Below are 24,656 nucleotides of genomic sequence, written 5' to 3' on the forward strand. Positions count from 1 at the left end.
CCAGTTTCTCTTTTTCAATCGGACAACCGTCTTTCACTTCATACGCTCGACCACTGGTGTCAACTGCATGCACTAAATGATTCTCCTGGAAGTAACTCTCCTCATTAAAAAATGGCTCACAACTTGAACTGTGCATCCATTCTCCAGAAAAAACTTTACAAAAATTAGTTCGATTAATTACTCTTTTCCATCTACTGTTTGATTTGAAAACATCAATTGTCTTGTTAAGTGTCCTAATTCTATTGATTATTAAAATAAATATTTTTTTCTTAACTTCAAAAGCCTGATCAACAATCTTCTCTACACTTTTCTTTTTCTTATAAAAAGCAGCTCTCTGTTTACCTTTCCTAATGTTTTTTAACAAATTTAAAACCACTCTATTGCGAAACATTCATTTACGAATGTCTCTAAACTGATTCTGCCTTCTATTCCTATACATATTATTCTCTCCTGATCCAGTTGTAGGATTCTTTGAGGTTCTCTCCTTCCTTTTCAAATTTACTCTCTCATTCTCTTTTTCTACATGCTGTCCATCATTTTTTTTAAAGTGCATATGTTCCGTATAAAAGACTTAGTTGTCTTACCAGGAGTTTGGTTCCTGTTTTTTGAAGTATTTGTTGTGGAAGAGTGCTGTAATTCTGTTGCTGTTTTTGATTTTTCTCGGTTACGTTGTTTTCTTGTCCTTTCCCTTGTGGGCATGTTTGCTTACTCTTCAAATCTTGATTTCAATCTGTGTTAAAGAAATAATAGCACATTATATACCACTATTACCAAACAACAAAGCAATGACAAAAAGCAAACGATCTATTCAGGGTTACAGATCAGGTGAGGATTCTCCAGGGGTGCACAAAAGGTGAGGCCTGTATTGAAGAGTATAGTGGAAGACAGCTCTGTCCACAGGTACAAAGAAGATGAGACCTGTGTCTAAGTCCACTGCACTCTTATACACAGGCTTCACCACCTATGCTTCCCGGGAAAGCCCTCTCTCCCACTACAGTCTTGATCATAAACCTCACCTCCTCTGTCCCTCTGGACATGTCTCACCTCATCTGCACAATCTACTTCCTAATCTCAGGTAACACAGATGACATAATTGATCCTCATTTATAAAGCCATGCGTCAGTTTTGCGCTACTGAAGCGTCACTTTTTGTGACGCATTGGCGTCATAAAACATGTGCCTTGTTGCACCATATTTAAAAAGTGACGCATGTAGGTAGATGCGTCATTTTTAAAACCTTTTGCACCACATTATACCTCTGTCAAGTGTAATGTACAGAGAGGGGTAATTTCTCTGCAAAGAGCCTCGTAATAATGACACAGTGAAATCTATGAAATTTCACTACGTCACTTTTAGGACACTGTTATGTCAAAATCTTGCACCTGCCTCACAGCAGGGATAAGACTGAGGCAAACGCTTTCACATGGGGCTTTCCCCATGTGATACGATTCTCACACCTAAGCAGGAGTGCAGATGAGATGAAGACTGTCCAGGGGAGCACAAAACGTGAGGCTTGTGTCCAAGAGTGCAGTGGACAGGACTAAACTGGAGTAGTGTGCAAGAAAAAGGTGAGCCTCATTTATAAAGCCATGCGTCAGTTTTGCGCTACTGATGTGTCACTTTTTGTGACGCATTGGCAGCATAAAACATGTGCCTTGTTGCACCATATTTAAAAAGTGACCCATGTAGTTAGATTCGTCATTTTTTAAACCTCTGCACCACATTATACCTCTGTCAAGTGTAATGTACACAGAGGGGTCATTTGTCCGCAAAAAGCCTCGTAATAATGACGCAGTAAAATCTATGAGATTTCACTGCGTCACTTTTAGGACACTGTTACATCAAAATCTCACACCTGCCTCACACCAGGGATAAAACTGAGGCAAACGCTTTCACATGGAGCTTCACAATTTTACAAAATACAATTCCTCAATGCATACAAACTCAATATGCTTCCTACACTGAGTTAACACAGGTAACATCATTGTAAAGAGTCAAATTGACACCTGTGTCTAAGAGTGCAGTCGGGGATAGGCTTCATGAAGCCTAGTCCACTGCACTCTTAGACACAAGCCTCACCACCTACGCTCCCCAGGAAAGCCCAAACATGTACCTTTTTGTGCCATATTTAAAAAGTGACGCATGTAGGTAGATGCGTCACTTTTTAAACCTCTGCGCCACATTATACTCAAAAATGTAAAAGCCATTCATTTTCCCCAAAATCGTTTTTGACATCACAGTTAGGAAACACAGCACAGATCCTATGTACAAGCATCTGCCTCACAGCAGGGATAAGACTGAGGCAAACGCTTTTACATGGAGCTTTCCCCATGTGATAGGATTCTGACACCTAAGCAGGAGTGCAGATCAGATGAAGACTGTCCAGGGGAGCACAAAAGGTGAGGCTTGTGTTCAAGAGTGCAGTGAGAGGACTAAACTGGAGTAGTGTGCAAAAAAAAAAGAACCTCATTTATGAGGCCCTGCGTCAGTTTTGCACTGCTGATGCGTCACTTTTTGTGACGCATCGGCGGCATAAAACATGTACCTTTTTACGCCATATTTAAAAAGTGACGCATGTAGGTAGATACGTCACTTTTTAAACCTCTGCGCCACATTATACTCAAAAATGTAAAAGCCATTCATTTTCCCCAAAATCGTTTTTGACATCACATTTAGGAAACACAACACAGTTCCTATGTTCAAGCATTCCATGTCATTACTGAAACCTCACTATTTTAAAAAATACAATTCCTCTATGCAGACAAACTCAATATGCTTCCTACACTGAGTTAACACAGGTAACATCATTGTAAAGAGTCAAATTTATTTCTTTAAACATGCACACATTCTTTATTCCTTTAAAAAAATGTAAAAGCCATTCATTTTTCCCAAAATCATTTTTGACATCACATTTGAAAAACACAGCACAGGTCCTATGTACAAGCATTCCATTTCACTACTAAAACTTCACAATTTTACAAAATACAATTCCTCTATGCAGTAAAAACTTTTTACCAAGCATTATCAAAAAGCATGACACAAAGCAACATTAAAAAACCACAATTTGCTTCCAAATCTTCTCCATAGAGTATACAAGTCTCTATGTATATTAAATGAATCATAACTCACCTTTACAAATGCTTTAGGAGATTCAGAACAGTGTCAGATACACACACCAATATTTCTTTAGCAGAGCAAAAGGTATGTTCTCTAGGCACTGCAAACCTTAATGGCACAGAAAACCTCTAATTCTACACACATATTGCTCATGGTAACCAATCAAAACTCTTCCCTCTGTATTTTCAAACCAACACCCTTCCCCCCCCCTCAGCCCTTTCTACCTGTTACCATAGCAACTCCCTCCTCACTGAGCTCTCGGGTTTAAAAGTTTATTCTACAATGTTGCAAATCACCTCAGCAAGGATGTTTGACCTGCGAATACACCAGCCTATCTGGTGCAGGGTTTCTTTAAATGACTTTTTTTTAACCATTCAAAATACTTCTTACACAGAACACAACCATGCACCCTAACTTTCAGTTTTCAGCTATCTCATTCTACCAATCATTGCTTGTGATTCAAGAGCACTGAAAGTCTACATTTATTTTTTTTTGCAAACTCCTATTGTTCCAATGGCATTTCTTTCCCACATTTCATTTGACAGCACCAGAATCTCCTCTCACCATGTATTCTGTCGGGATTATTGGACATAGCTATATCCTCTGGGCTCAAAGGTAGGCAGCTACCAGAAATTGTCACAACCTTGATTTATTAAATGTGAACATCAAATGGATTGGCCAGAGAGGATTAAGATGTCACCAATTGATTCCATTGGTGAAAACCTTTTTGCATTTGCCACACCCTGACCTCTTAATTGTGCACTGTGGAGGAAATGACTTGGGCACTTTGACTGGGGTAGGTCTGGAAATGCTTTTAAAGGACACCTTTGATCATTTGATGTCACTTTTTCCACAAACTGCCTTAGTATATTCCAATATATGCCAAAGACAGAAATGGAAGTGGTCCAACCAATTTTGTCCACAATTTGAGAAAGCACGGAAACATGTGAATAAATCTGTTTCTGCTTACATGAGAGACTATGGAATGGGTTCAATATACAACAATAACTTGTGTTACAACATGCAAGATATTTACAGAGAAGATGGTGTGCACTTCTCAGATGAAGGGAATAGAATATTCCTCCTAAATTTAAGACTGTGCATTGGTACCTACTTGTAGGTACCTAAATCAGCCACAGAACCCAAAAGCTCTTTTCAGGGCTACCCTACCTCTGTTCTCACCTATTGATTATTTTTTTCTAACTTTTTTCTAACTTTTTTCACCAAAGTACGCTCCCCGGTACGCTTCCCGGTGCGCGTACCGGGCGCTCCCCCGCAAAAATGTTACAATTTTTTTTTTTTGGGCCTATATGGGCCTCCTAAGACCCCCTCAGAAAACCTAGAGGGTCAGGGAGTGCCTACTGTGCCCCCTAATACCCATTCCCAACGTTGTTTTCCCCCCATTTTCTGTCTCAAATCTACCGAAACACAAAATGGAGGACTCCCGTAGCGCTTACCGGTACGCGTACCGGGGCGCGCACCGGGAAGCGCTCCAAAAAAATTTTTCAAGTTAATTTACATAAAAACCACTGGAGACACTTTCACCAAATATAGAATAGCTCATACACCATACCAATCCCTACCATTTTCCCAAATTTTGTGGAATTCCATTGAGCCATTTAGCCTGTAGACCCTCTCTAAATATCCTGAGGTAAATTACTTCACAGAAACACATCTGAAGTGTTACAATTGACCACCAATTAAAATGTTACTTTCATTTTCTACTTTTTTTCCTGACATTTCATTGGTTATGTACATGAATATATATAAAGAAAGAGAGGGAAACCCAGCCATTTGGACTACTACCTCCTGAAGTACATATCAAGAAAATTTTCACTGAGAACTTAAACTGCTTTTTGAAAGGTAAGTTGTTATTTTGAAAACTGAAGTATGTTGTGCATTTTAAGTTAATTTGGGAAACTTTTTCTAATAGTTTTATACTATCCCTCTGTAATAGTTATAGATTTAGATAGACTTCTCTGTTATAGTTATGGATGGATTTAGGCTTGTCTTGTATAATTATGAATTTACTTAGGCTTCATCACATACACTTTTTTATATTTCTACTTCCAGTCTGATACCATACACTACCCAAAGATAAATTCACTGTTAAAAAATCCAAACTACCTGTCAGAACTTAAACCCAACAGTGCCCTATCTCTATTAATTTTTTTTATGCAAATTTCAGCACGAAAATGGAAGGAGAACAAAACGTTTCCTTTGAAATTGTCCTAGAGACGAACAATGAAGAAATCATTGAACCCAATGACTTGGAATTCATGGATGAGTCACTGGACCATGAACTTCAACAATGTGTAGAATCTGTGGATTGGCTCATTCAAAATGAGGACATTTCTGACAGTCAAATGATAGAAGTTATGTTTAATTTGGAAAAAGAATCTGAAAAATAAATGTATATTTAATAATTCTAAAATTGTTTGAGACAATATTCATTTTTATATATAATTCTTAAACTAGTACCAAATTGATTATAATGTAAAGTCAGACTTATAGTATACTGTGCAACTTTTTTATGTTACATAGTAATTTTGCTCATAGATACTTCCTTTCTACCACTATATTATCTCCAATGTGTATTTGACATCTCTTTTTCATCTCCTGCCTCCATGTTCTTTCTGCTTTCCTGACAGACTATAGTATAGATTCCATATACCACAATAACTTCTGTAACAACATGACTCTGCATTGGTACCTACATGTTGGTACTTAAGTCACCCACACAACACACCAATTCTATTCAGAGCTACCCTACCTCTAAGCACTTTAAATTATCATTTTACTGTTTCACTGAGTTTTCCCCATGTGTGTGGGGGCGGGGGAGGTGTGTGTGGAGGATGGTGGGGTATGTCTGTGAGGTGTGTGTGTGTATGTGTCTGGGGGGGTGAGGTGTATAGGTGTATGTAGGTGTATAGAGGATGTGGGTTGGGGTGTGGGGGTGTAAGGTGTGTGTGCGGGTCTGGGTGTGTGGGGTGTTTGACTGTAGGTGGAAATGTGGGTGTGTGAGGTATGTGTGGGGGGTGTGTGTGTGGGGGGGTATGTGTGTAAGATATGTGTGTATGTGTGGGTGTGTCTGTGAGGTGTGTGTGTGTATGTGTGGGGGGGCGGAGGTGTGTCTGTGGGATGTGTGGGGTGTGTCTGAGGTATCTGTGTGTGCGTGCGTGTGTGTGTGTGTGTGTGTGTTGGGGGGTGGTGAGGTGTGTGTATGAGTGTGGGTGTGTGGAATGTGTGGGTGTAGGTGTGGATGTGTAAGGTGTCGGTGTGGGGTGTTTAGGTGTGGGGGGAAGTGTGCGCGTGTGAGGTGTGTGTGGGGAGTGTGTGGGGGTGTGGGGTTGTGTGCGTGTGGGTGTGTGTGGGACGTACTTGCAGGTACCTAAAACAGCCACAGAACCCAAAAGCTCTTTTGAATCCAAAAGCTCTTTTCAGAGCTACCCTACCTGTAATCACTCAAAATGATTATTTTACTCTATTATTTTAACTATTTTTCTCCAAAGTATGCTCCCCGGTGCGCTCCCCGGCGTGCGTACCGGGCGCTCCCCCCGCGAAAACCGAAAAAAAATTACAAATTTTTTTTTACCCGAGGGACCCTTTTATGGCCCCCACATCAAACCTAGGGGGTCAGGGGGGGTCTACCCTGCCCCCTTTTGGTTATTTCCCCCTTTGTTTTTACCACCTCTTGTGTCTCGATCCGACCGAGACACAAGATGGCCGCCGCTCCGGACTGTTTCGAATGTTTACAGACACCCGAAAGCCAATCAGATTTCCGTGCGCAAGTCGCGTGGCGCGCCCGGAGCGCTCCCCGGTGCGCGTACCGGGGCGCGCTTACAGATATATAAAATGTTTTGAACCTAAATTACACAAAATCCTCTGGAGCACATATCTTGAGACATAGCAAAGGCACATCGGGCTACCAGTCCCTACAATTTTGCCAAGTTTGGTGAAAATCCATTCAGCCGTTCGGGCTAAAAGTGCGACTGACCGCCCTATGGAAATTAACATGGAGAAAACATGTTTTGGGACCCCCCTTTTATCTCGGCCCCCGCTTGGCGAATCCCCCCCAAACTTTCAGGGAAGGAGCGGAGAGCCGCGAGGCAAAGTTGCTGAAAAATTCAGGCTGATTCCTCAACCGGCGCGAAAGTTATTCCAAATAGAATGTTGCGATTTCCCTATGGAAATCAATCCTAACTATAACTACCTACTGGCGACCGCGAGTAGGTAATATAGATATATATATATATATATATATATATATGTGTGTGTGTGTGTGTATATGTATATATATATATATATATATATATATATATATATATATATATATATATATATATATGTACTGTTTTGGAACCATTCGGGTTGATGAATGTTTTTTTTCCAAAAGAACTACATTCTATGACAATCTTTATATTTTTTGCATTCCTTGATCATTTTTTCTTTGCCTTTTTGAGTGCGCAGCATTGGCATCTGTTCATAAATCCACGTCGTCTGCAAACATGTTCCCACTGCAGATACAACTTTGCCCTTCATCTGAAACAGCTAAATTGGTATGAAGCAATTAGACCCGTACTGACTCAGCATTTGACTCGCAGACCTCAGAATGTGAGGTCACATTGAAACTTGGCTGCACTCAGATCTGAATATCCAGAAGAGAAAGCTTTGAAAGAGGCACAAAGAAGTTGCAGACATTGATTGTGGCTATAATAGAAAAGTAAATACAAGCATTTTGTTTTTTAAAACGTAACTTTCAAATTTGAAAGCCAAAAGGCATAAAACCTGCAAAGGAAGAAAGTAAATTAATTTGTTATATAAATAAAATAAAGTACAAGGGACTTGAGGAAAGCATTGTACATACTGCCACCCAGTAGCTTGCAAATTGCAAATTCAAGGTGTTTCTAGCAATAGCAAAGTCCCCCTAAAATATGCTCAAGTAAAAAAAAAAAATCTGTATTAAAACCAGATCAAGCGTTGCAATCATGAAGCATCCCGAAAAGTAACTATAAGCAATATTTAAAAGCGTAACTCTGAAATGTAAAAGGCATAAAACCCGCAAAAGAAGAAAGTAAATTAATTTGTTACAAGAAAAAAAATACATGTTCAGGGGGATTGAGGAAAGGTTTATACATACTGCCACCTACTGGCTTGCAAATACAAAGTATTTCTAGTAATAGCAAAGTACACAATAATATGTTTGAGATGAAAAGTATGCGTACTAAAACCAGATAAAGTGCAGCGATCGTGAGCACCACGTTGAGGGTGAAAACATGTGAAGTGCTCGTACCAATTTAAAATAAGCCAGCGCATGAAGTAAATATGAACACTTCTCACTACATGAGCATCGACAGGCCAGCAAAAAAAGAGTGCTCCAAAAGCATGAAGAGTAAGAGCATAAGTAACAGACAGCCCTGCCAAGTATCACACATTAAGTGTGAGACTAACGCATTTTCGTATGGTGATCCGCATCACCAAACAAAAATGCAAAGTCATGCATTCATAGAGCCTCCTGATTTTGCTGACAACAGCTTACCAGGAGATCGGAGCGCTGCTATTCGCACTCATCTGGCAACTCTATGTATATGTGAGACAGTCTATTCAGAAGTGCACTGCTCTGCAGCGGCTGTCACGTGATGGCGTCACGTGAGTGCAACATTGTATCCATAATTGCCATGGTGCGATTAGCGGCGGCAGTTATGCTTAAGTTTCGTTTGGCACAGGCAGCCCACCGTTTCTTCCACTGTTGCCTGTGGCTTTCATCATGATGCAAATGCGTCCCTGCGACCGGTTGGCTGCTGGAGACTCGTCGTCTCTTGGCTCTCCGTCACTGATACTGAGGTCAGACTGTAATATCAGACTTTAAAAAGATTTAATTTTGGAGCGTCACTGAGCAGCGCTCCGCTCAGCATCACGATAAGATGGTAACGACTCGCCGCCGGCTGGTGGTGAGCATCGACCACACGGAGCAGGCTGAGAATATAGCTTTCCTCTAAGTAGTTTTATCTCATCAAGGGCACAAGCCGCCGAGGCTCCATGGCATTGCAGGCTTCAGATATCAGCGGTGGGAGGGGCACTGGGGTCACAGGGCTGAGGGTCTTTTTCAAAGAGTGCGAGACAAGAAAGAAGCTCCTCTGACGCTCTCGGAGTTGCGCTTGAGTTTAGGTGCACTGAAAGGACAAGCACATAATAAAAGTGCAGCCGAAGCAACTTAAACTATCATCATGATTATTCACTTTTGTACAGTCAGTCCTCTGTGCAGCTCTCTGCTCAGCTGACAGTAGGACGGGCTGCTGGAGACTCGCTGCGGCTGTGGCACGTTTACTTAGTGCTCATTCTCAATATATTTCTTTTAAAGCTGAGCGTGTGTCAGCATGAGCCTCTGTAGCTCACTGCTTGTGTCCTATGCTATGCTGAAATGGTGCCACTGCAGGCTTGGCAGCAAGGTCCGCTACAGTGGCTCTAGATAACTGATTTATATTATAGCAGCTGAGATATTTTACTGCATAATACAATGACTTTTGGGAACAAAACTAAAGTACTGCTTAGGATAACTGCTAAAATAGGGTAGCACCCTTCCATTGTTGCTGCTTTACAACACCTTATAGAGCTTCTTAGAATTTCTTGTTGCTCAAATGGGTCTAATTAGTGATATTTATATATTTACCTCGTCTTCATTGCCTCATTTTGCAGGCGAGAATGTGTCACTCCTAGTTGTTGAAATGTCACTCATAATTACACTGAAATTATGAAAATGTCACGCTTAGCAATCTGAAACCTTGGCAGCTATGAACAGAGGCAGTCCGTATGGAAGGTTATAAAGGTGCAAAAGGAGGGACTAGTCCTTTCAACAATCAAAAGCTAGAATTTATGAAGGACAGTAAGAGGAGCCAATAGAAACAAGCATTTGCAATGCAATAGGTCTTGCATTAGCGAGAGTTTAAGCTATTGACATTGTAAATGACAATGCCTTTTATTTATCTTTTAAAAATCAAAACATAAATAAAGGCATTGTTATTTACAATGTCAATAGCTCAAGCTCGCGCAAATGCGAGACCTACTGCATTGCAGATGCTTGTTTAATATTACTGCTGCTAACAGGGGAGCTGGGGTTAGCTGCTTGGGTTGCTGCTGGAGGAAGTAAGGATACCAGGTTGGAGGTTTGCGTGAAATATTAAGAAGTCACAGCCACTCAAGCTTGAGGACTTGACACTTTTCCCATGTGCCTATGCTTCGGACTGAAGAAGTCGTCATCCCCTCACTAACAACTGTAATTGACATTGTAATGGGATTTATATATATGTTTTGAAAATGATAAATGCAATGGCTGCTACGAGGGCGATAACAGATAAGATAGCGGTCTCCTCTATGGTTCCCAGGACACACACCCTCGTAAACAATGAAGAAATTATCAGTGTTATGTATTCATTATGTGAAATTGTGGCATTTAGATAATCTTTTATTATTTATTTTCTTTTTTATTGAGCAGGATATACAATGGAAAAACCTCAATAATGTAGACACTAAATAAGACCTTGCAAGAGAAAGGAGATAAAACAGGAATGAAAGTTAGAAAACAATACATCTAACGCAGCAAATAGTACAGACAATTCCCAAGTTCCTCTATTAAAGTTTAAACGCCTCTGGGTTTCTCAATTTGATTTCAATATGTAACACAGATATAGCACCCAATAACAGTATTGCATTATCAGAAATATCAGAATAAATCTCGGACCTACAGTGCATCAATACCAGTAATGCACAATCAAGACATTTGTGTTATAAATGATCGACAGCGGACGCCATTGTCCCGGGCTGCTTAGAAAGTGAAATCGTGCATGGCAAGCTGAATGTTGCAGGAAAGCATGTCATGCCTGCAGTAGGAGAAACTATTTAAAGAAAATAGCACTTACAGACTAAAAAAGACTCACCGTGTAACAACCGAACTAAAAGGGGCCAGTCCTCATGGGAGGTTCAAAATGAAGATCCGGTGATACTAAGGAGGGGATAACAAGCATATTCACTAATCCAAAGCCAGCATTTATGAAGGACAATGACACAAGCCAATGACAAATATGGGCGGAGAGTGGGCAGGGTTCTATTCCATTCAACAATACAGCATGGCTCGCAGAGCAGCCCAGACTGGGCCTGCACTGCCCAGACTCGACCTAAAAATGTGAGGTCCTTAAAGCACATATTCAGATACAGTATTCCTAGCAGCAGGGCTCAAGTATACGGCGTCCCCCCACTCTTTTCATTGGGTGGACTCCTTCCCCCCTGCCAAGAAGTTGGCCCCCACAGAAATATGCTGAACTTGTCGCAATGTAATTTTCGGACACCAGAACATGTACAGCAGCGCCTGCACATTGTCTGCTTTCCGTTCCCAGCAGCAACGTGCAAGTAGGGAGGGGGCTGTTTTTTCACCTCCAGCTGGGCCGAAGTTAAGGGGACTTCCGGCCTCCTTCTGTTTGTATCTGGAGGACGCCTGGAACCTTTCATTTAAATGTAAATGCCACAGAGGGAAACAAAGGCACACAGCTTGCTTTCTCTTCACAGGCACTTAAGGGAGGCCTGCTTTTGCTTTTGTTCTGTCCCTGTATATAAATGCAGACACTGAAAGATGGTCAGATGGGTTAGTCCATCCCAGTATTTAAACAAATAATTTAAATAACCCGCCGTCCCTGTTCCGCTGTGGCTTGTGCCGTTTGTAGCGGAGGGACTATTCTGGGCTCTCAGCTTCTACCAGTTCCGGTGTTCTGGCTGGTGAGCTTGGTCGGTGGTCTAGTTGCGCGTTCTCCCGCACCTATTTTAACACGGCTGGGATGCGGACCCGCCGGCGGCCCCCCAAAGGTGCACCAAAGGCAGGCCCGTCTGCGCCCGTCCGCGCCAGACTGCCACCAGCCGCCAGAACCCCTTCCTGTTGGGGGTCTTGTTTTTATAGACATTGTAATTATGGCTAAAATCTGTTATACCAGGGGTGAGCTTGTGGCATTAAGCAACCTTTCCAGCATGGTTGTACATACATGGTTATAGGCGAGGAGATCACCCTGAGCCAGGATCACATCCCTCTCGAGCCATCCACTTTATACACAACTAAGGCCAGAGCTACATTAGAAGTCCCTCCACCCCTGAAGGCTATGTATTTCAACACACGGTCAATTCCCAAACATGCGCTAGAAATTTGGACTCTCTTGGATCAAGAAAAACCGGAAGTTTGCTTTATTACTGAAACCTGGCTCAAAGAACAGTCTTCTCCAGATAGAGCCATTGCCTTCCCTTTGTATTATAAGCTAGCTAGGCTGGACTGAGCAGTCGGAAGAGGTGGGGGATTAGCTATTGCGATGACATATTCTTTAGAAACCATTATAATAGATTCTCTGCATCTAGAAAAAGCAGAAATACTACTTTTTAAACTTACGTCACAATGTGTTAGGAATTGGACAGGAGCCTTAGTCTATAGGCCGCCCGGTCATAAAGCCAATTTTGTAAACCAACTAGTTGAATGTATTGCTCCTTGTGTTATGGGTGCCAATAATTTCATTTTGATCGGGGACTTTAATTATCATGCCGAGCTGGCTCATGACGCCGACACCTACCAATTGATTACATCTCTCCAGACTTTGGGCCTGGAACAATTGGTAGTGGGTCCTATCCACCTGGCTGGTCATACTCTTGACCTTCTGTTCACAAACTCCACCAGGATCATTGTGGATCAACCCGTACAGCTCTTGTGGACAGACTATTATTTAATACAGTTCAGTTTTCCTGCCAAGGAGCCGGTAATAAGACTTGTCAATGAAAGCGTCAAGACTAGACCTTGGCGCAAAGTTACATCTGTCTCCTTTGCTAAAAATTTCAACTCTGTAGCCGTTCGGAGCACCAATGATATTGAGGTAGCTGTCACTGATTTTGAACAGGCAATGACAGTGACATTGAATAAAATAGTGCCTTTTTCTAGAGTTAAGAGGAAGCATAAACCGTCGCCCTGGTTTACTGCAGAACTCAAAACACAGAAATTAGCTAACAGGAGGGCCGAGCGTCTTTGGAGACAAACGAAAACAGCCAAAGATCAAGTTAGTTACAGAGAAAGTCACTGTGCATATTTAAACAACATTAAAGAGGCTAAAAAGATGTATTTAGCTGGGAGGATTAACAACGCAGCCAATTTAAGTAAAGAACTCTATAAAATTATGAAAGAGTTCACCACCCCTGAAGTCATTCGATACTCTGTGGCTCCTTCTCAGGAGTGGGTCAACAAACTATCTTCCTTTTTTGACGAGAAAATAAAGGCTATATATCGGTCCTTACTGCAGGAGGTAGGGATCGATCTGCAGACAACCACCAGAAGCGATCCACAAATCTCCCTGTTGACTGAATTCCAACCAGTAAACAGGAAGCAGGTTTTAGAGGCTATTATCAAAATCAAATCCGGTTCTCCTACAGATCCTTTCCCCCCACAAATGATTAAGAACTTGGCTCCCTCTCTGATACCAAGGCTTACTGAGATCCTCAATCTTTCTCTGAACTAAGCTATCGTTCCGGTCAGATGGAAAAAAGCCCTTGTCAGGCCCATATTGAAGAAGCCTATATCAGATGCTAGTGAACTAGCAAACTATCGGCTCGCTGTTGCCCTATTTTGGGAAAGTCCTTGAAGCCTTAGTAAATAGACAACTAACCTACTATCTAGAAGGGCAGAGTCTGCTCGATCCTTCTCAATCGCCGTTCCGTGCGGCGCACTGCACCAATACGGCGGTAGTCAAAATGATCGACAACATCAGGCTTGCCCTAGACAAGAAGGAATCAGGTATTTTGGTGCTGTTGGATCGATCAGCTGCTTTTGACACCATCCCCCGTGACATTTTGTTACAACGGCTCTGGGAGATGGGGCCAAGATAATTAGATCTTACGGCTTTGAAACGGTATCATACGCTGATGATACCCAACTGCTGATAACCTTCGGCCCTGACCCTTCGGACACTATCATCCGGTTCAAGAACTGTATGACCCACATTGATAGCTGGATGGGTCAAAATAAACTGCAACTGAACAAGAGTAAAACGGAGATAATTCTATTTGGCCGGGCTGAAGATCATTGGTCTAGCGACTGGTGGCCCCATTCACTGGGCCTCTGTACATCTCCTAAATCAACTATATGCAATTTGAGGATCACTATCGACAATAAATTGTTGATGAAAGCTCATGTAAACTGTGTAGTGGGTACCTGTTATGGCATCTTACGCAAATTGCATAAGATCTTCAAGTGGCTACCAATCGAATCTCGTAAACCATTGATTCAGGGCCTAATTATGACTCGAGTGGACTATGGCAACGCCCTACTGGCTTCTATTAACAACGATCTCTATGCCAAATTACAAACCCTCCCAAAACACTGCGGCTAGACTTATTCTGGATCTACCCAGGAGATCATCTGCCTGTGCCACTTTGAAATCTCTCCACTGGCTTCCTATTAGGCTGAGAGGCAAATTTAAGACTCTTTGCCTCATACATAAGAGACTTTATCATACTGGCCCAGGGTACCTAGGCAAAAAGCTGCGTAAATACCAGCCTACCAGAACTTTGAGATCCACCACTGGACCAAGCTTCCCCCCCATATCTCGTTCATCTCAGATCATATGTCCTTTCGCAAGGAATTAAACACCTGGCTGTTCCCCAACTAATAGCGACCCAGCGAGCCTCACTGTGTCTGCAAGAGCCCTGAGACCTAACGGTGACATGTTGCGCAATAGAAGACTCTCTGACTTTGACTTTAAAATAAGTATTTCTTACTTTTTAATGGTTGTGTTTGCCTGGTAACTCATAATATTTATTTATAGAAGTTTAAAAAACATTATTTATTCAAAATAAACAGGGTTCACCTAATCTCGCTTCCTGTGATATCATCATGGGTTAGAGGCCTTGTGAAATCTCTTCCCTCCTTTGATGATTCTAATGAAATTATCCCTGTGGTCAGCATGTTGTATATGTGCATGCAAACATTTGAGGAGATGACACAATAGTTAGTATTTACAAAACGTCATTCAGTTTGTATGGCTTCTCATTTTACTTTTTCTTGCAGAAGTTGCAGAGGGAGATCAAACCTAGACCTTTTAATGAAATAATAAGCCAGGTATTCGAGACCATTTCTGGAGATTACGTCCTTCCGGAGATCAGTCCATACAAGTGTAGAAGATGTGCTGTGGTAGGAAATTCTGGGAATCTGAGGGATTCGGGCTATGGAAGATTGATTGACGGCCATGAGCTTGTTTTGCGGTGAGTAAATAAGCTTTGTTTATATTGTTGCTTGCTGGCTTCTAAAAATTGATGATGTGGGAACACATACATGGCACCAATCATTAGGGGTGGGTTTGTCAACAAATCACACCTCGGATAAGAGAGTGACTGGAAAATGAGCAAGCATGATAGGATGTACAGCACAAAGAATGTCAGCGGGAGGCTCTATACTAAAAAGGTGGAAGATCTTTTAAAGGAACACACATAGAGTAAAAACACACGAAAAAACACGAAATACTGCACAAAGCAATGAGTGAAAGAAACTGGCTGAATAGCGAATTTAAGTGAGTGAGATAGCATTGGGGTATGAGAAAAATAACATGGAGGCATATGTAGGTAATTTCCATTTTGCGATTCTCAAATAGCGATTTTTAAGGGATCGCTATTTGAGAATTGCAAAATGGAATGTAGATAAAAAATAGTAATATTTTTGCGAATTGCTCAAATTTTTAAATTGCGATTAGCAAATTGCGAATCGCAATTCAGGAATGAGTGTCCCATTCATTCCTATGGGCCAAGAGGCCCATAGGAATGAATGGGGATACATTCTCAAATTGCGATTTTCTATGAGAAAATTGCAATTTGAGAATCGCAATTCCAAGGGTGCCAGGGTGTCCAAAGGACACCTGTTGCACTCCTGGAATGTGCCTGTAAGTAGATGTGGCGCACATACATGCCCTAAGGGCATGTCTGTGCGCCACATGGCACTTTGAATTTTTAAAAAAAATGCATTTTGACAGGAAATCGCAAAATACCATCTACTTGGAGTAGGTGGTATTTTGCGATTCCTTAAGCCACAATCGCATTTTAAAAGTCACCCCAACATAGCAATTGCGATTCCTTAAATGCTTGAGCAAAATAAGGAATCGCAATTTTTGCGATTCTTTATTTTGCTATGTGGCACCTACATACCAAATGGCCGTTTGCGATTCGCAAAAGCCTTCCTACATATGACCCATGGTGCCTGCAAATCTTTTTTCCAATTTTAAATGAATTGCACGTTTAGTGTCTAAAAGTAGAACTTTCACTGAACACACACAACGTCGTTCTACAAAAAATTACATTGTTTCTCTATTATCGCATTTTTTTTGCGACAAGTTACGATAGAGAATTGGTAACCTGAATAACAAATGGCTATAGCTTAGCTGTAAGCCATTGTTCATACAAAACCTTCAGACAACTGCGTGGAGCTTCTCTTTTGCACTATGTCCCACAGTCCCATCTGCAGAGGAAACAGGCTTCTCTTATAATGGTCTTGAGAAGTGTAGGGTAATGTCTAGCAAGATTTTGTCCTTAGATGATGGGATAAATGCATTGGAAAGAGATAGAGGTGGCATAGAGCTAATTCACTATTTAATTATTTTATTTTAGATAGAGATGGAGTAGAGCTAACGCACTATTTAACAATTTTATTTTGCATGTTTATGTTTTGTTCTGGCTCGTTGTTTGTGAATCAAAATTATATATGAAGAAAAAGTGGGAACAACCTCTTTCTCGATTCAAATATTTGGCTAGATTTTCAGAAGAATATTACTTTCTTTCTTTTCCATGTCCATAAATGAAGAATGTGCATAGTTTCAAGCAACAGTTTTAGTTTTCCACAAATCTCCTTCACATCTTTACATAAACAGTGGATTGAACAATGCAGTCACCAAGGCTGGGATATATTGCTTTAGATTTCTTTATTTTGACCTCACAAATATACTATGACCACAAAAGTGAAGAAGCTACAATTAATAGATATTACCACTAACATGCAGACATCAAGTAATTTGTGCCGGAGGAAACACATATTCCAATTTTTCAGGCCCTGATATTGTCTAATATTGCATGGAAAATGCAGTGCTGGTTGGTTTTCCTACATCTGTACTGAAACCTTTTGAGTCAGTCTTTAATTTAGCACCTTGACTGCTCGCCAGGGCCAAAATGTTAATAACATTTCCCTCCTGCTTGCCTCTCTGGCTCCCACTCAAGCCCATGTCTTGCTTAGATGGGTTTCGGATATTTTGTAATGGATCAGCCCTGCTTCTTAGCAGATCACCAAAAGACAAAGGGGGTAATTTAGTGTTTTGCAAAGAGAGAGCACCCTTGCTCCATTGAAAGGTAGGGAAACCGCTGTCTTTCTGTTTGCAGAGCCACAGGCGGCTTTGCTGTTAAAAACCCTTGACCTGGTGGACCATCTGCCATTAGTTCACAGTGACCGTCACCTTGCCCTATTTGGAGCGGGGCATTCATCACTACATTTTCACTGCCCAGGATCTCCATACAAAGGCAGACCAACGATTCAATGGGGTTGACCAAGGTACAGACCAAAATCCAAAAGACTATCCTTAGGTATACTCAATGAAAAGCATGCTCCTCGCATATCTCCAGCCTCATGAAGCAAAGTAGACTTCTCTTTGACAGATAGTAAGAATTCAGAACTGTAAGAAGCTTGAGCTCGACCTTACGCTGCACTTGGGAGGACCTCAAAGCACCACCATTTTGAATGGAGATGCAGGACAACCCTTACCATCAGCATTTAATGCTAAAACAATAATTGCTAGTACAAAAACTAGAAGACGCAGTAATTTAGGGCATGGCTCTGAATTAGATAAAATGATACCTCATTGACAGAGTGCAAGTTGTCACTTTCGCACCCTTTTACTCATTCACCACCTCTCAATGCTCAACAGTCGCACCCCTCTTCTTTAGCGCATAGCTGACCTTTAATATTGTCAGTTCAATATTAAAGTAATACATCCTGGTCAAAATATCAACCTGCAAAGCTGATGCATACACTACATCAGCTACCACAATATCAATAAGGTAAGTAGATGTGAATCTACATTTACCTATAATCATTCATTCACAACACAGAAGTAGTCGATGTAGTGGCTGTGATATATTAGAAGGCTAGTACTTCAACCACATGTTGTAGTATATGAACATCAGATCCTTGAAGATTGCCTGCTATATGTAGGTTCATATTACCCACTTCATCCTAAACCTCAAAAACCATGCGGACTTGCCTGTCCGAAATACCACACTGGATGCTAAGAAACCATCTTAAACTTAACTAAAAAACACATAAATACTCAATGTGGTATCATCCTATATTCACTTGCCCCTCTGAGCTAGGACTTGAGGAACCTCAGCATGATCATAGACTTAAACTTCTCAGTCCAAACCATCATATCATAGTAACCAGGGATGTTTTCATTGCTTTGAAAACTCTAAGGTGTCTTCCCTTATGTAGGCTTTTCTCACTGCATTGCATCATCAATAGCCTAGTGTTGTCATGTCTTGATGATATAAATGCCTTCTGCATCAGTCTTTCAGATAATCTGGGTGTCTAGCTACAACAAATTAAGAATGCACAGTCAGACAAGCCCTGAGTAGGAGAAACTACATGATCTAGGCCCTCCATAACCTAGGCTGGTCACAAATACCAACTCGAATCTCTTTCACAGTCCTCCACATTGCATATCCTGTGAGCCAGAGCACACATTTGAAAGTGGTGAGCCTACGGGTAGATGGTAAACAATTTTGACTGATTTGATTGCCTATGAGATTTCCAGCAATAGCCAGATTGCCAATGAGTACAATTGCCAATATTTCTACTGTGTCTGCATGTAACTAAACACATACCTCTGCAATGAAAAACATTCATGTGCTAATATTCATCAGGTGTTTCATTGGAGCCCAATTCAGTAAAATGCAACATGGGTAGACGTCTTACACGAAGGATTTACAGGGGGCTGCACATTTAATCTGTGCAGCGTGCATTTGGCAAATATATTACAGTCATGGCGTGTTGTGGAATTCTTCCCCGTTCCACTGAGCCCTTGTCGGTAGAGCTCACGCCCTGCGTGTGTATGTTGAGCAGCAGTATCAGTTGGGAGTCACTAGATGGGTCAGCTGTAGAAAGTATGGTGAGCCATCCTCAGCGAGGCTAATAGTACTGGGAAGGCCTTGACCTGAATGGATACAGCTTTAAACTGAAGAACCCTCATACAGATAAATGGAGAGCAAAGTGAAGCACCCGCTTTCTCTGATGCTGAACCTTCTGTTTTGAGTGTTAATAGTCCAGTTTGCTTGTTTTTTACCTAGGAAACATTATGACTTAAACAGACAGGTTTCACTGACTCACCTCACTTAAGACATCTTGGTGTAATCCTGGTAAAGTCCTCCAGCTAGGCTCCTGTGAACCAGGCCTGAAAACCTTCATACATAATTAGTTGTTTATTTTGCTCTCTGTACTGTAGTGGATAGCCTTTTCGCTGAGGGAACTGCACATTAGCAGACTCAGCGTGGAAGTTTACCTGAGCAAGCTTGGAGCGTAGTAAGAAAAAGGTGAAGATTTGAAGTAGAGAGGGAAAAGGTATCCTCTTTCTTGCAGTCCCTTCCTTCAGTTTCAGCTCCAGAGCTCATCACAGCTTAAACGCTGTACCCAGATGAAATTAAGGATGTAGTGGCAGCGGCAAATGTGATCTTTACTTCTCACTCTTTGTAAGGAACGGATTGCCCCTCTTTTCTCTAAGCATCCTACTTCCATTCATTCAAAGCTGTGATCATTGTAATTTTTTACATTTTGTAGGAACCATAACTGCTGTGCATGTTGCAAGTTGCAATAATCTATTATCTTGGTTCTTATGACTCAATGCAATCTTTGTGTAACATGCTACAAGCCAAACTACACCATACACATGTGTTTCCTTGCTTGTTGTCATGGAGGCTTCTTTATATCTTTTTAGGTTGCTTCTTTCTTTTTGTTCACTGGTATTTGTATGAATTGGGGTTCAGGTGTGAGATTCTCTTTGAGTGGAAGGTGTATTCTGCTTTGCTTTTTTTTCTTCTTTTTATTGTTCTTTTATGTAACTCATATATGGAATATTCCATTACTTTGCCTGTGTACGGTGCTCTGTATGAAACGAGGCTATCCTAAAAGACTAGTTAAAGTAGCTCTGAAAAGAGCTTGATACACCCCAAGAGAAACATTGTTGGTACCCAAAGACAAGGATAAAATCAATACCCCACTCACATGTGTGTTAACCTTCGACCCTCGGGCCAATAAGGTTAAGAAAGTAATTCAAAGAAATTGGAAATTGTTGGACGATCTGGCAATACCTAAACCATTGTTTGCGTTTAAGAAAGGTCAGAATATTCGCAGCCAGTTAGTAAGAGCTAAGACTACCAGTGATAAGGTAATGCCAAGAGACACCAGAGACCTCCTCAGATTGCCTCCGGTTATAGGTCATTTTAAATGCCATAATTGCATGGCATGTGACCTTACGAGGGACTCTAAAGAAATTGAGATCAATGGCAGAACACATATACAAAGAACACTTTCCAACTGTAATTCTAAAAATCTCATTTACTGCATTAAGTGTCCATGTGAGAAATGTTATATTGGACAAACCATTCAGGCAGTCAAAACCCGTATTCTGCAGCATAAATCAAGAATTAAATGTCAAACTACAGGGGCGCCTTTGGTCAGCCACTTTCTCACGCACAATCACTCAATAAAACATATCCATTGATCAGTATTGTGTTGTGTGACTAACCTGAATAAAGGAGAAACAGAGATCAAACTCAACCATCTTGAAGCCAGATTGATTGAGAAATATCAAACATCAAAATCAGGGCTTAATGATAGAGATGAGATCTGGTCATTACTCAGTTGAATGTGAACTTGTTTGTACCTGGATAAAGTGATACTGTGCACTTGAAACTAATTTCTCTATTTGTATATATACAAGCGGTCAGTAGGTGAGCACGTTTTTCGGGCTCCGATTTGTTTCTATAATAATTTCGGCACGATATTTGGCCTCCATGATGGATCAGTACATAATGGTAACCTGATCACGTAGTCCGTTGTTTATTTCCCCTTTAGCACAGAGGATGGTCGACTAGTCCGTCTTTAGTGTTTACTCTTTAAAATGGCGCGGTAGAGGAAGCTTCACAAGCGAGCACGAACGAGTATCCTGAATAATGAGGATCCTTGCACTTCAGAGCTGGAATTGGCCACAGCGGTTTCCTAGGTTTGCCCAGTAATCACCGCGAGCTGTTCGAATGTATTGATTTTGCCGTGACGATTGGGAGCCACGCAGCTTTAAAGTAAGAGATTATGAAGTTAAGGGACTCGCCCGTAGTTAGTTTCATTAGGTGGTTTAAACGTGTGATTTAAGTTGTAATGCCCCAATTTATTTTTTATATATTTTTTCCAGCATATTGGATTGAGGACTGTGCCCTCGATATTGGTATCGCTAACCCACGGGTTGGTGCAGGAAGTTGTGCGACTTAAGTACAACGAGGCTGACTTTACTTATGTGCAGGTATTTGAGTTCAGATTTTACATTGGCACTGGTTGGGGTGCACTTGAGGCGTTAAGGTTTAATCACGTTCCTTGGGTAGGTTTTTCATTGGTCTCCCTGTTTTGACCTATATAGCGAATCGCTCTGCACATTAGGTGGTGTCACTGAATCAAATAATGTTGCCAATATATCTCTAGGTATCTGTCATCTCTATAGTTCTATGGGCACTAATCCTTGGGTGTTGGTAATCGTGACCTGACAAGTAGTATGTATGTATATATGTAAATATTATTATTTATTTTGTAGGTAGATGTGTAATTGTTGCCCAAAGTCCTGAAGAGGCCTGAATTGGTGATAGGCTGAAACGCGCCGACTGTCATTACAATCTGACACCCTATAACGTGGAACCAGTCTTTGAAATATTTGATGAGAGCCTTGAAAAAAAGAAGCATAAGTCATTTCAGCTTCCGAGGCTCTACTATTATATGGGGTGATTGAGATGAAGGAATTAAGGTCTTATAATACAATACCATGAATTTCCTTGTTTAAAGTATTGGGCATTATTTGAACCATTGGAAAAGGGTACTGGACAAAGTTTTGTTGCTTTGGTTATGTTTATGTCTGTCTGCACATTGTAAATATTGTGTAAAGATATAGGGTAAATGTATATAAATGTGTATAAAAAGAAAAAAGTTGAATAATTGAAAAGTTTTCTGTGAAAAGAAGAATTGGTTTACTAAAATAAGTTATATAAACCAACTTTCCTTGTTCGTGTTAATTTGTAAAAAATTTTTAGATAGCCACGAGATTAATACAAATGAAGTGAAAATGAAGATTTATTCCACAAGTAATTAAAAAACAGAGGATAGATAATTTTCAGTATCGGTCTTCAAATAGGCAGTTTCTAATAATAATACCATAGGCATCATTGTATTTAGTCTGTATGACTACAAGTAAGGCTCCCGCTAAGTCTTAGAATTTTGCACATTTTATAAATGTTGATGGCTCGAGTACAGCTAAATGTATTTCTCATCCACCTTTATTTTCAAAATCAGCTTTTTTCTGATTACTTGTATAGGCAGATTCAAAGCAGCATCAAACGGAGGTTCTTCGAACAGCAAATTTATTTTTCTTCCTTGTGTGATTCAGAATGAACAAAGCAGTCACGGTGGGATATGAAGTTGATGTTGGAAGCAAAACCACTCACCAGTTCATCTACCCTGAGAGTGCTTACAATCTCCACGAGAATGCCACTATAATACTCATCCCTTTCAAAATCCTAGACTTGGAGTGGATTATCAGTGCTCTCACTACAGGAAAGATCAACCAGTAAGTATGGCAGAACTCTATCTTCTATAAAATATTAACAGTAACCACATAGATTTGCTTTTAATTAGATATCGCTTTTATAAAAACGTGGCCGTTACCTAAGAAGGGCGTCTTGGCGCTATGAATAAGCAGCAGAATGGCGAGCAGTACTTCAAGTAAAACATCCATGTTTTCAGGATTGTTTTTAGGTCTCGACTACCAGGCAAACTCAGGAAAAGCATTCTCAGTAAAATAAGTATTTTATCATCTGGCTCTCTCCCTGTACAAAGAAGAGGTCATGTTCAGGCCTCTTTTCTGTGACCTGATATCACCACAATGTAACCTCACCATAAGGGCCACTCACAGAGGACTGGTTGTATTGAAAGGCAATACAAAGAAGCTGCCTGATATGTTCCATATGTTTAGTAGGAGCATCTCTTATGGTCTAATTGCTAAGAAAAGGAGTAGAATGGAAATTGTATCTTTGCTCAGGTGAAAAAAATCCTTCCACCAACCCTCCACTTACAACATCCTTCTAGTCTTCTCAATGTTTTTAAAAAGAATCAATGTAACTATTGTAACTATTTATTTACTCCACATCTATGTAAAGCACTCTGATACCTCCAGGTCTAGTTAGTGCAATATAAAGCTCTAGAAATAAATAGATATTTATAAATAGATATATGGATAGATAGATATATTCAATGAAGAAACATGGACATTAACCCTTTCCATGCTCATGACAGAACCACGCCGTCATGAGCCACGGGCTGCGTATGCTCATGAAGGCGTGGTTCCGTCATGCTGCGGCCGCTCCGCCCACGCGGCACTGATTCCCCGCCTGTGCGGGCAAATTAGTGAGTGGGCAGAGTTGTGATGGAACAACGCCGTCATGAGCAAAGCTCGCCCGTGGCTCATGGCGGCGTGGTTCCGTCACGAGCATGGCAGCGCCGCGCTCCCCCTCTCCCCCCCAGCGCCGCAATGGAATTACCACCGCAGCAAAGGGGTTCAGCTTGTAATATATTATTACTGCTAATTGGCCTCTACAATCCCTTGACAAAGAGTACACAATTTGGATTGTGTGTATACAAAATATATTATTGATCATCACAAGCAATGATGTACCATTAATAAATATTACAAAAGACGAACTTGGATGCAGCCTATGTCATTACCAGAGATGAGATTAATTAATGCATTCCAATGATCGGTTCATCAGGTGGCAGGGCGGTCAAAAAAACAATGAAAGGAGATGCTGCCTTGTGTAATTTTCCGCGGCCGAGGTTAATACAAGCATTGCACTCATTACTTTTTAATTTACCTATTGTGACGTCGAGAAAGCCATGTCTGTTTGCATAATAAGTGACGCAGTCCGACAGGCCTACTTGAAAAGTAAAAAGAAAAAAAGTACATCCACATTGTACTCTTTTTAGTGCAAGTTTAATGCAGATCCAAAACCAAGGCCAATAAAACGAGGGATCTCAAAACAGACATCTGCCATTTTAACTCTGATAGGATGCTTCACTCGATGATATAGAAACAACAAATGAACAGAATTGCACTAAGCTTGGCATGTAAGTTAAACTTTACTCAAGGAAGTGTCTTTGTTTGAGGTGGTGTAAATCTGTTCAATGGTTTTCAA

At 40.9% G+C, this 24,656-nt stretch overlaps 1 protein-coding gene across 1 annotated transcript in view; it reads left to right on the forward strand.

The window, feature by feature from the left end:
- The window catches only part of LOC144828503 (CMP-N-acetylneuraminate-beta-galactosamide-alpha-2,3-sialyltransferase 1-like), a 593,148-nt gene that overhangs the window by 394,452 nt on the left and 174,040 nt on the right, over positions 1-24,656 (forward strand). The window contains exons 3-4 of the mRNA XM_078686728.1: positions 15,196-15,389; positions 22,856-23,035. Of these exons, the coding sequence (XP_078542854.1) occupies positions 15,196-15,389; positions 22,856-23,035 (374 nt within the window). The remainder of the gene's footprint in view (positions 1-15,195; positions 15,390-22,855; positions 23,036-24,656) is intronic.

Source organism: Lissotriton helveticus, chromosome 4_1 (genome assembly GCF_964261635.1).
Source record: "Lissotriton helveticus chromosome 4_1, aLisHel1.1, whole genome shotgun sequence".
NCBI classification, from domain to species: domain Eukaryota; kingdom Metazoa; phylum Chordata; class Amphibia; order Caudata; family Salamandridae; genus Lissotriton; species Lissotriton helveticus.